This window comes from Panulirus ornatus, chromosome 58 (assembly GCF_036320965.1).
Source record: "Panulirus ornatus isolate Po-2019 chromosome 58, ASM3632096v1, whole genome shotgun sequence".
Taxonomy (NCBI): domain Eukaryota; kingdom Metazoa; phylum Arthropoda; class Malacostraca; order Decapoda; family Palinuridae; genus Panulirus; species Panulirus ornatus.
This window is the reverse complement of record NC_092281.1, coordinates 15443594-15456685: the sequence shown is the minus strand read 5'-3', so window position 1 is coordinate 15456685 and position 13092 is coordinate 15443594. Positions and strand designations below refer to the sequence as shown.

Genomic DNA, 13092 nt, shown 5'->3' with positions numbered 1-13092 from the left:
AAACACAAAGCTTTCAAATCTCCAACCTACCTTTTCATGAGGACCCAGTGTATCCACAAAGACCATATCAATATTTCTGTATGGTACACTAAACGTTTTATTAAGCCATTGCTGTTTCCCTAAAAATAAATATGTTTATGTCTTAATAATGTACCTATTATATAATAATCATGTTCCTGTTTCTATAGCTATAATACTCACCTTTAGCATATCTTATACCATTCTTTCACCTCCATGGATATAAACACAAAACCTTAGACAGACATTAGTTTCATCTTATAAATGATTAATTAACACTGTATTTACAATTAAGAAAATAAGCATTACAACTACATACTCCACAATCATACTTTTACCTTCTTCCTGTTCTTCATCTCGTAAAAGCAAAAGAGCCTGCACCATAGCTGTTAGTTCATCATTTGAGAGTCGCCCATCCCTATCACGGTCAAATATTTTGAAACAAAATTTCTGCCGTTCTGTCTGTGGACCACGACAAGCAGCAGAAATCCCACATGCCATTTCCTGAAAAAAATATTAAGAAGTCTTTGTTACACCAATTCCTTTCCTTTTCAAACAACTAAAGCACCTCCTAAGTCACCAACAAATAGAACATTTTCCAAATATCCTTTGGTACATTATTTTGAAACATCATAAAGCTACTCAAAGTAATTAATCTCCTCTGCTATCTTTCATGTTTCTGGATATTAACTTTTTCTTTCTAAATATCCACTTGTGTAGCACTAAATCTTTTCATATATCATTTCTTCAAAAGAAATTAGTATCCAGTTTATTTGATAATCATAGAAAATATCTGAAGTAAAAATATGAGATCCAAGGTAGGTTAACCCACTGACTGCATCTACTCTACATATAGTGTGTGCCCTCTGCCCATCATGTTTCAATAAATAAAAAAATAAAAAATACATAGTGTCTTGCTTTACCACTTGAAAGAGCTTTCTTTTCTGATAAAAATTATACAGTTACACATACACCCATCATTATTTATTATACTTAACCCCTGTTTCCTGTGTCAGTGAGGTAGTGCCAGGAAACAGACAAAGAATGGGCCACCCATTCATGTAAACATACACACACACACACACACTCAGTCTCTAGCTATCATGTGTAATGCACCGAAACCACAACTCCCTATCCACATCCAGGCCCTACAGACCTTTCCATGGTTAACCCCAGACATTCCATGTGCCCCGCTTCAGTCCATAGACAGCGCATCAACCCTGGTATACCACATCGTTCCAATTCACTCTATTCTGGTGCTTTACCAAGTCCCTGATACCTGAGTGAATATAAACATACAGAACCAAAATGGATATTTGAGATAGAAAATAAAAATATACCAACATAAATCAATAAGTAGTACCTTGAAATCAATATGGTTATCCCTATTTTCATCAAAAGCATTGAATACCCCTCTTGCCAACATTGGAGGAAGAGGTGGAGAAATCATGGGAACAAGAGTGTCTGGATCTAGTTTTCCTGTTGGCGAAGAGCCTTTCAAGTACCAATATCGCTTCTCAAGTTCCAAAATGTCCGTCTCTTCCACTGAAATATAAGAACATCAATCAGCAAATCAATTCTCAAACTTCCTTGTTACTTGTTATCAAGATGCTACATGTCAAACAAGCATCACCGACACTATCATAAAAAGTAAAGGATATTCCAGTTCTCTACAGTAACGTATAAGTTTAACTATGTTAATCTGATTTTCCGTAAATTTCTATTATGACATGAATACTGACATGAGCTTCCACTCCAAAACCAATTAAGAATGAAAGTGAACATGTGCTTCTGTCTAACTCTGGAAAATAACAGATATAATGCCTTCTGCTATCTGATCCATGGTGAATCTCTCTCCCTCACTTCCATATCCCTGAAGAATACATTACATTCCACCATACTTTCCACATATAAACCTACTTAATGCCTCACTTTATCATTCTACCTTCCCCTCATTACCATAATTTTTCTCCTTCCTTTATTTCACTTGTAATTATTCTTCATCTTTTCAAAAAATAAAAATTTTTCATATCCAGACCATAAGATATATTAATATTTCATCCATCTTACAATTCATTCTCTATGATATTTTCCTCTCAGTAAAAACCATCCAAAGGACTACCAGTCCAATTTAAGAAAGTAAAAGTGATGCCTGTGACCATTATACTTCCTTTGTGCCAGGACTGCTGGTCTTATTTTATAGATCATTAAAACTGAACCACAATGTAAGACTATCTATCTCCACCATATATGTACACATACATACATATTATTATTATACTTGATCGCTGATTCCTGAGTCAGCGTCGTAAGGCCAGGAAACAGACAAAGAATGGCCCATCCACTCATGTACACATACATACACATAAATGTCCATAACATGCACATATACATGCATATACATATCAACATATACATACATATATATAAACATAAACAGACATATGTATATATATTTGCGTGTGTGGACGTGTATGTATATACATGTGTATGGGGGTCAGTTGGGCCATTTTTTTTTCGTCTGTTTCCTTGCGCTACCTTGCAGACGCGGGAGACAGTGACAAAGCAAAATAAATAAATAAATAAAACAGACATACACATATATATATATATACACATGTACATATTTAATGCGGGAAATGGTGGACAGCATGAAAAGATGTACATATTCATACTTGCTTGCATTCAACCATTCCCAGCACTACCCTGTAAAACAGGAAACAGTGTCAACCCCTGTATACCACATCATTCCAATTCACTCTATCCCATGCACACCTCTCACCCTCATGCATGTTCAGGCCCTGATTCCCCATAATCTTTTTCACTCCATCCTTCCATCTCCAATTAGGTCTCCCCTTCTCTATGCTCCCTCCACTTCTGACAAATATATCCTCTTTGTCAACTTTTCCTCAATCATTCTCTCCACATGTCCAAATAATTTCAGCACAACCTCTTCGTCTCTCCCGACAACACTCTTTTAATCAACTCACCTCTTACCCTTTCATTACTTAATCAAATCACTCACAGTACATTCTGTCCAGAAACATTTCATTTCCCCTCTGCATAGCCTTATTTACAGCCCATGCCTTGCATCCATATAGCATCGATGGGAATGCTACACCTTCAAACATACCAATTTTTGCCTTACCAGATAAAATTCACTCTTTCCACACATCCTTCAATACTCCCAGAACCTTTGTCCCTCACCCATCCTGTGACCCACTCCCATGGTTCCATTTGCACCCATGTTCTCTCCAAGATACCTAAAACTCTAAACTTCCTCCAATTTTTCTTCACTCAAATTCATACCCCAACTAACCTGTCTTTCAACCCTGCCAAACCTAATAACCATGCTTTTATTCCCATTCACACACTCTTCCAAACTCAGTCACCATTATCTTAAATTTCTCACTTGAATTTGCCACTGATGCTGAATCATCAGCAACAACAACTGACACTTCCTAGGCTCTCTCATCCCTTGATGACTGCAAACTTGTCCCTCTTTTCAAGGCTCTTGCATGTACCTCCCCTACCACTCCATCCATAGAAAATCATAAAACCATGGTGATATCACACACCCTTTCCGCAGACCAACCTTCACTTGGTATCATTCACTCTCCTCTCTTCCTACTTGTACATATGTCTTACACCCTTGATAAAAACTTTTCATTGCTTCAAACAGCTTTCCTCCCACACCATATGTTCTTAAAACCTTTCACAAGGCATGTGTGTCAACTCTATCATATGCTTTAACCAGATCCACCAATGCCACATGCAAATCCATCAATTTCTCTAAGTATTTCTCATGCATATTCTTTACAGCAAATACTTGATCCATACATCCTCTACCACTTCTGAAACCACACTGCTCCTCCCCAATCTGATGCTGTATACATGCATTCACCCTTTTAATCACTATCCTCCCATACAACTTACCAGGTACACTCAACAAATTTATACCTCTGTCATAAGAAAACTCACCTTGATTCCCCTTGCCTTTATACAGTGGCATTCTGCCAATCCTCAGGCAGAATGCCTTAATAAATTCAACAGCAATATCATCCATTCAACCACCTTGCCACATGTCATCTTTCATAAGGCTTTCACCACATCTCTCTTCACCACACCACTCTCCATATCTCTCTTACCTCACATAACACCTTGAACCAAAGATCCTAAATCTGCCACCCTTTCATCAAACACATTCAGCAGTCCTTAAAAGGAATCACTCCATCTCCTCATTTCATCGCTGCAACTTTCCTTTTGCTCTCTTCAACAATGTTCCCACTTGTTCTATCATTTTTCACACATTAGCAACCTTCTTCCAAAACATTTTTTTTATTTTCCCTAAGGTTTAGTGATACTTGCTCACCCCAACTCTCATTTCCCTCTTTTTCAACCCTTGCACCTTTCTCTTTAGCTCCTACCTTTCTCTTATACATTCCTCAATCATATGCACTAATTCCCTTTAAGTACACACACAAGCATTGCTTTTTCCTTTCCCTTTACTTCATCTCATCACTCACTACCTTTCTAATCTTCCCACCTCCTATCTTTCACATGCCACATGCATTTCTTGCCCATGCCAGAAATGTTTCCCTAAACACCTAATTTGTGTCCCCCTTGCCTTTATACAGTGATATTATTCAAGCATTCTGCCGATCCTAAGGTACTTCATCATGATTCATACATACACTGAAAATCCCAACAAACCAATCAACAACACAAAATCCTCTTTCTTAGGAAACTCAGCTGCAATAACTTCCACTCCTACTGCCTTGCCACATTTCATTTTAAGCAAGGCTTTCACTAGCACTTCTCTCTTCACCCCTTAACTCTCTCACTCTGCATATCATCCTGACACAAACTCCCTACATTTGTGATCCTATCATCAACTACATTCAACAGTCCTTCAATATAATCATTATGTCTCCTCTTCACCTCATCACTACCTGTTAATACTTCCCCATTTTCCTCCTTCATTATGTTCCCATTTTTTATCTTGTTCTTCTCACACTGTTAATCATGTCTCCTCCTCACAGCATCACTGCTTGCTAATGCTTCCCCATTTTCCTTCTTTACAATGTTCCCATTACTTATCATTTTTCTCGCACTATCAACCTCCTTCCACAACATCTTATCCTCCCTGAAGTTTAATGATAATCACTCATCCTACCACTCATTAGCCTTCTTTTTGAACCCCTCTTTCTCTATACCTCTTGTCACCTTTCTCTTACACAACTTCCAGCCATATGCATTCCATTCCAGTAAGTACTGCCAACATACTTCTCTGTATCCTTTCACTATCAACTTTAGTGTATCATCCCACCACTCACTACCCTTTCTAATCTGCCCAACTCCCAAACCTTACACATACCACATACATGCCAGCACTGCTTCCCTAAATGCCTACTATTCCTCATCCCACTCCTCAACCTTTGTTTACTCTCACCTTTTGCCATTCTACACTCAATCTCTCCTGGTATTTCTTCACACAAGACTTTTTTCCAAGTTCACTTACTTTCACCACTATCTTCTCACACACAAAGTATCCTCTTTTCCAAAAACCTCTACAATTCTTGACCCTTGCCCTCATAAAGTAATGATCACACATCCCACCAGCTGCTCCTCTCAGCACATTCAAATCCAAAATTCTACCATTTGAATGCTTATCAATAATGTTTGCTGACCATCTTTCCTACTTGCATATATATGATTTGTGTATGTCTCCCTTTTAAAACCTGTATTCTCAATCACCAGTCCTTTTTCAGCTTACAAATCCAAAGGCTGTTTATCAACATAAGAAACAAAACCTACAGTGTGTAACACCAGCAAGTGTTTGATAGAAGGTGGGAGTCTCAAGGTCATTTGAGAGAGACACATGGCATGGCTCAGCCAACAGCCAGCATGTGACTGTTGTGGCATCAGGATACATCAAAAGCCATTCTTTAAATTCTTCATATGTAACCCGCTCATTCTGAAAGAAATCAGACTTAACATTATCATCACATTTTCATAAATTCAAACATGAATCAGATACTTATCACAAAATGGGCTGGAAAATAAAAATGTACATGTGCAGCACTTAAGGATTTGAAAAAATATATGATGCAGGTGATAGTAATGGTTTGTGCTGCATGATTAAAATTTGTGCGTTAAGAGGAAGTTGCTCAAGACAGTAAAGGGATTTTACAATATGAGTCAGGCAAGATCTCAGCAGCTGAAGAAAAAAGTGAGGCATTTGGAAATAGAACAGGGATAATACAGAGGTGAAATCTGTCCTTATATTCATTTAAGCTTTTCACAGGAAACTTTTTTTTTTGGTACACTTCAGGTGAATGATACACAAACAATAAATTTGAATTTCCATGCCAGTAGCAAAGATGCTCAATATGATGTCACCAACTCCATTATAATTTAGGTCAGTATATCTAGTCTTTGCTAGTCAGTGTTCATCATATGTCAAAGTGTACCACACTAAAATATTATGTTCCTGATTCATTACAAAAAATGATTTGATTGACTAGAACAAGCTCTTTGATACTGGTAACTAATCAGATCCAGAGGTTGAGAGAGAAGAAAAAGACAGCAGTGATAGTGAAAAGTAAACAATGCTGAACAATGTGAGAAGCCAGCCATACAGACAGAGGCCATAGACTGATACCTCCTTTACACCCACATCCTCATGCTACTTTACCATGAATAGTGAGATCTGCAGCTGAAAATTCTTACACAATGAAATGGCCTGACAAGCAATAAACAATCCTCCTCCCAACTCTGTCTTAAACACCACTCCACCAGACATCTATCCATCTGAAACAACACTCCCCAGATGGGGTTAAAAGAGTAACTGAAGACTTCTCCAACAATGTAGACAGTCTATTCTCTGCTACTGTATTAACTGTGTAATGTATGGTTGCACATCTGTCGCTGCTACTGTGGTAACAGGGAGTTGTGATGTAACTGTGAGGTCATATGTATATGAAAGGGCCTTCATGTTGAGGTTTCCTAAATGTATTAGAAAGTTGTGAGAGAAGACACTAAATATGGTCCTAGTGCTGGGTGTCAAGAATATGGTCCAACATTACGGAGGTCTGAGAGAATCAGACAAGCCCAACCTGACCTGAGTTTCACATCCATAACAGTCCTGCTTGGCTTTTCTTAGTATATTTACTGATGGACTTTCTTGTGTAATATTGCTGTGTGTTTTTCCTTGATTGTAAGTTTTCTATTTTTCTGTTTCAATATGTTGTACTTAGATTGTACTACTCTTCATGAAAGTGTTAAATTGTTTAGTGTTTACCTTACTTTTATGTACAATCTGTTTTTAAAAGTGTCTTCAGATTTTGTTAGCATTTTACTTTTCTTTTCCAAGTTTTGTGACAGTGTTTTTCTCTTTTTGTAGATTCCTGTTGCTGCCACTGTGAAGGCAAAAGTTTGAATATCAAATGATGGACTATGGACAAATGGTGTATGAGCACTCACCTAATGGTAGAATAATACAGAGAAAATTAGAGAACATAAGAAAGAAGATTAATTACTATAAATATGCTATCACATTCAATTCTATGTGCATTCTATGTGTGTATATGAGTGGATGGGTCTTTCTTTGTTTCATGGTACTACCTTGCTGATGCAGGAAACGGCGATCAAGTATAATAATAATAAATACAGAGTGGTATGAGAGATATTCAAAGCCATGAAGATATTTTACCAGAGAATAAGGCATGTGTGAGTGGGCAGAGAGGAGCTTCAGTGGTTCCAGGTGAAAGTATGTGGCAGGTGGTGTGTGACTTAAAAAACTGCTATTTACGAAAAGTGGGAAGAAGCTAGCTAGAAAGCTAACAAGGGAATCTGGAATCATTTCCCTTCGCTAATGTAAATGACTAGGGTTGAAGACCCCAGCTTTACAAAATCAATTACCTCAAAAGGTGTATACCTCCATGCACTTGATCTACCCATCTTAATGGTTTCGGTGCATTATACATGACAGCTAGAGACTGAGTGTGAATGAATGTGGCCTTTGTTGTCTTTTCCTAGCGCTACCTCGTGCACATGCGAGGGGAGGGGTTGTCATTTCATGTGTGGCAGGGTAGCGACGGGAATGAATAAGGGCAGACAGTATGAATTATGTACATGTGTACATATGTATATGTCTGTGTGTGCATATATATATGTATACGTTGTGATGTATAGGTATGTATATGTGCATGTGTGGACGTGCATGTATATACGTGTGTATGTGGGTGGGTTGGGCCATTCTTTTGTCTGTTTCCTTGCACTACCTCACTAACGCGGGAGACAGCGACAAAGTATAATAATAATAATAAGAAAAAAAAATATATGCTATGAAGGCTTGGGGTGTAAACATACAAGAGTGTGCAAAGCATACAAGGGATAGAGCTAAATGGAGAGATGTGCTTTATGGGGGACAATGAGCTCTGAATGGTCTGAACCAGGTCATATGAAGTGGTTATGGGAAACTAGGAAAAAATCTGTGGGGAAAGTTGCCTAATCATGGATAGGGGGTTTGGTTTCAGGACATTATACATGGCAGCCAGGGGATGTGAGCTAATGAGGCCATATATTCATCAGATTCTAATTCTACCACACTAACATGGGAAATGGTGAACAAGTATGAAGAAAATAGACTAAAAATTGTTTTAGATGTTTATTTCAATCCAAGTTTACAAAAACAACTTCTCACCTGACCAAAACACTTGTGCAGAATCTCTGGTGTGTAGCCACCCTCTGTGGCTTGCAATTGCCGAAGCATTTCACTTCGCACAACATGAGTCCCACTTTCATTGGCATATACTCCAAAAATAACTGAAAAGTACAAGGGTACAATCAAATAAGTATAATGAATGCTATATACTATAAGGCATTTTATATTTCTAATTTTTCAATGTTTTCCCTTGAACAGCTAATATTATCTTCCAAGTACAGTTCACAGATCCCTCACTACATCAAACACTGTAAATATCAGATATTGGCTTCATGGGACCCCAAAGCCTGGTTGGATATTATCTGAGGTATCAGAAATGGTCCTATATATCTCATGACACTCCAAAGCAACTCATGCTTGTTATCAACAACAATAACTAATCTGGTAAGTAAAGTAATTTCTGTGCATGAAGATTACTGTGTTACTGTATTCAAGGTAAAATGTTTGCCCACACGTCTGTAACCATTACTATGAGTGAAATAAGATGAATCCCTCTTTAAATATCTTGTTAGATTGAGATTATTGAAGCCAATGATAATACTGAACACCTCTTAACCTTTTTTTTAATGCTACATAGATTTCATTCTTTTAGATAGCTCTCATGGAATATGTTTCTCAGTCCATGTAGCTTGGTAGCTTGCCGATGTACTCTCTCCATTCTATCCATGTCTTCTTTCAAGTAGGGAGATCAAAACAAAACAACACTCAAAAGGGGACAGAACAATGACTTTTAAGGAGTTAAGATAATTTCCCTTGAATTAAGTTCTACAGCCCTACCTGTTCAATTTCAGTTGTAGATTTACATCCCAACCTAGTATCTGCAAATTTAGATACCTTAAAATGCAGTCCATTACCAATATCATAAGTGACAAAGACAACCATCACAAGACTGACCATCATATGTTATAAATGAATATACTATCCTCAGACACTTCCCATCCATGTGCCTTCCTGATGACTTCATGTCAAGTAATCTTCTCACATCTTTATCCTAAGCATTCTCTAAAGTCTAACCACACTATACACATTGCCTACCTCTACTACTCTTTTTTTCTGTTAATTCTGATCTATATAAGCTTGGGTTTCACAGCCATATATCAGCACTAGGACCACTACCCCTACATGCTAGCTCTTTACACACTCTGTGCTTACATTACCAAAGTAACTTTAATTAATGATTCACAACATAAAAAAGGTAGGTAAAAGAAAATGTGAGGACTGAAAGATTATGACAGGTGTATAGTGGAGAGACATAAAGACTAACTCAGCAGCCTTAATCAATGAGAAAGAGAGTAAGGCCAGAACTTCTAACAAGGAAGGTGTGGGACAGTTCCAGACACTAGGTCAGCACTCCTAAGTCAGGATGGTTGTGCTTCCCTTGGTGTCTGCTGTATACAACCTGCTAACTTTGCTTTCTTCTGTTTAGCTAATGTAGGACAGTACCTGCTTCACTTGAGCAATGAACAAAGTTGAAGGCAGAATACTTATTCATTCAAATATTCTGAATACACCTTTCAAGCATCCTGCACTGATTCACCCATGCATGTTTTATTTTTGTTAATCATGTTCCAGAAGACAAAGGGTTAGTCTCATTTATACATGGTAAGCATTAGGGAAGGTGAGGTGCATTTCCCTAGCCTGACCTACGATCAGGGATTGGGACAGATTTTGGGTCCCTGTGCTACTCTCAATTCTGAACTCCTTACTTATTCCTTTCCTTCAATGCCCCAGTACCCAATATTATTTTCTTGTCAAGCTTGCAGTCAACTATTACTATTTTCAAAATAAATGCCAATGAATATCTACTTCATTTCTACTATACTGTCAAGACCTACAACAAGAGAGTCAAACATCTTAACTAAAGATACATTTTTCTTAAATCACCATAGTTGTGACCATGGAAATGGCTAATATAGCAAAGGCATATCCAAGTAAGCAAAAACACACTGTGAATAATTCAAGCCAATGAAGTATGGTGACATAAGGAAAATATACAGAGAATTTTATTTCTTGGTATGTCGTTCTCATCTCTTCTAGAATTCATGAAATCTTTTTTTTCCTGATCACCATTTCCCATGAGAGTGAGTTAGCAACAGGAACATAGGAAGAATGGTCACATGTCCATTCTCTAGCTTCCATGTGTAACACATCAAAACCACGGCTTCCTATCCACATTTGTGATGGTAAAATTAGAAACTGGGGAATTCTAATACAGGTTGAGTATCCCTTATCTGAAATGCCTTGGACAAGAGGTGTTTGGCATTCTGGATTTTTTCAGATTTTGGGATATTTGCATACACATAATGAGATATGTGGAAAACAGGATGGTATGGAAACAAATGGATTAGAGCTGAGACATACCTCTATGTTTTGACCATTCAACTGTCTTCTTCAAGAGATACTAATTCCAACATTCGGTGGGACTATGTTCCCTGACAAGTGATGGTCACCTGGTTGGATGCCTTGGCATGTTGCTCTCTGATTGGATCGCTTCTCCCACTGCCTCCACTCGTTCACAGTGATCTCCACTGCCTGATGTGACCAGCAGGTGAACCCAGACCTAGTGTTAATGTTCTTGATCCCTTCCTCCAGGTAAGCTTTCACACTATCGCTAAACAGTTTGTCACTTGCCTGTAGTTGCCATGGCATCGACCATTTAGTGATAGTGTGAAAACTTACCCAGAGGAGAGGATTAAAAACAACATTAAAATAAGGTCTGGGTCCATCTGCTAGTCACATCAGGCAGCAGAGATCGCTGTGAACAGGTGGAGACAGCAGGACAAGAGATCCAATTAGACAACTACATGACAAGGCACTGTAACACTGAGGTATGTCTCAGCTTTAACCTGTTTGTTTCCATACCATCCTGTTTTCCATATATGTCATGATGAATAATAGATGATGAGATATCTTGGGGATGGGATCCATGCCTAAACACAAAATACATTTATGTTTCATATACACTTATACACAGAGCTTGAAAGTAATGTATACAATATCTTTAATAATAAATTTTGCATATGAAGCAAAGTTTGTGTAACTGTGAACCATCAGAAAGCTAAGGTGTCACAACCTCAACCAGCCATTTGGACAATCTGCAGTTGTTTAGCATCACCTTCATTCCTGACTGAATTTATATGCTACTGATAAGCAATCATTTTTTTTACACATATTCATGCAGAGCAGAGACTAAGCAAAAAACAGTACAAAATGCACATAGGTCTGGTGGTGACGATGGTTTGTACCAAACTGGCGCCAACAAAGTGTCAGAGCCCAGCATAGGCAAGTGAGGTCATGTGTGGAATTTTCCACTTGTAATATTATGTCGCAGTTCAAAAAGTTTCGGATTCTGGATCATTTCTGATATTGGATTTTCGGATTAGAGATGCTCAACCTGTACAAAAATATATGCAGCATATGAAACACCCAATGGTAACCAGCAAGAAGTCTTTTGTGGGGATTGGATGTGAATAGGGGGGTTCTGGTTTTGGCACTTTGTACATGACATATTGAGAGTGAATATGACTGTTGGAGGACATTCATTGTTTGTTCCTGGTGCCACTCACAATGTAGGAAACCTCAAAAAGTATTGCAAAAATTAGTTTGATAATTTTGATAAGGGCATCAACTCCCCATGTCTTTTCAGCAAACATAAAACAATTACTCTTTAGATCATTATTAAAGTACTAACCTATATTTGTAAAGCAGATGAAAGAGGGTACAGTATGTATGCTACAATATATCAACTTCATTTAATGCTGTTTTTTGCTGTACGTGCTTCTATGAACTGCCAATAAATGAAACAAAAGACCATGTAGAAGTAGGTGAGGGCTGTGATGGGAAGGGTATTTTGCCAAGGACTGGGCCATGGGATAAGGGGTGGGGTTGGAGGAATGCAGGGATAAGCGTTTTTCACACATAAGACACCAACAAAGCCTCCTTTTCAGTAATAAAAAGATGCAGCATCAAATTAATAAACAAACACATTGAAGCCAAGAAATGTGAATGGACTTTTTCTGTGGACTGAAATTTTTTTTACATATGAAGCAGTCAGAAAGAATAATCTACAGAACTTGGCTACAGATGGCAGCCTCTAGTTTCAGTGCATCATGCAGGAGATGTAGCTTGTCGTTGTCTGCAAGTGAGGCCACTGTCCATCTGTTCCCGAGGCTACTCTGCTACTTGCAACTGTTTATAACTATTAGTCAGTATGTAGTTGATGTAATTGCTTGCTTTTGGCATCTATCTATCTCTCTGTATCTTTGACATTTGTTCCCAACTGGAATGCCTTCATGGGGGTGGCCACAGCAATAGGGTCTCCATAAGTAGTGAACTCCAGTGCAGCT

The 13092-nt window shown here is 38.1% G+C and overlaps 1 protein-coding gene across 3 annotated transcripts in view; it reads right to left on the bottom strand.

Annotated features, from left to right (window-relative positions):
• Positions 1–13092, bottom strand: part of Usp32 (Ubiquitin specific protease 32) — a 125106-nt gene that overhangs the window by 93575 nt on the left and 18439 nt on the right. For all 3 annotated transcript variants that reach the window (XM_071695365.1, XM_071695366.1, XM_071695367.1), the window contains exons 4-7: positions 8726–8847; positions 5836–5995; positions 1382–1563; positions 357–522 (exon numbers count right to left, since the gene is read on the bottom strand). In XM_071695365.1, coding sequence (XP_071551466.1) covers positions 357–522; positions 1382–1563; positions 5836–5995; positions 8726–8847 — 630 coding nt within the window. The remainder of the gene's footprint in view (positions 1–356; positions 523–1381; positions 1564–5835; positions 5996–8725; positions 8848–13092) is intronic.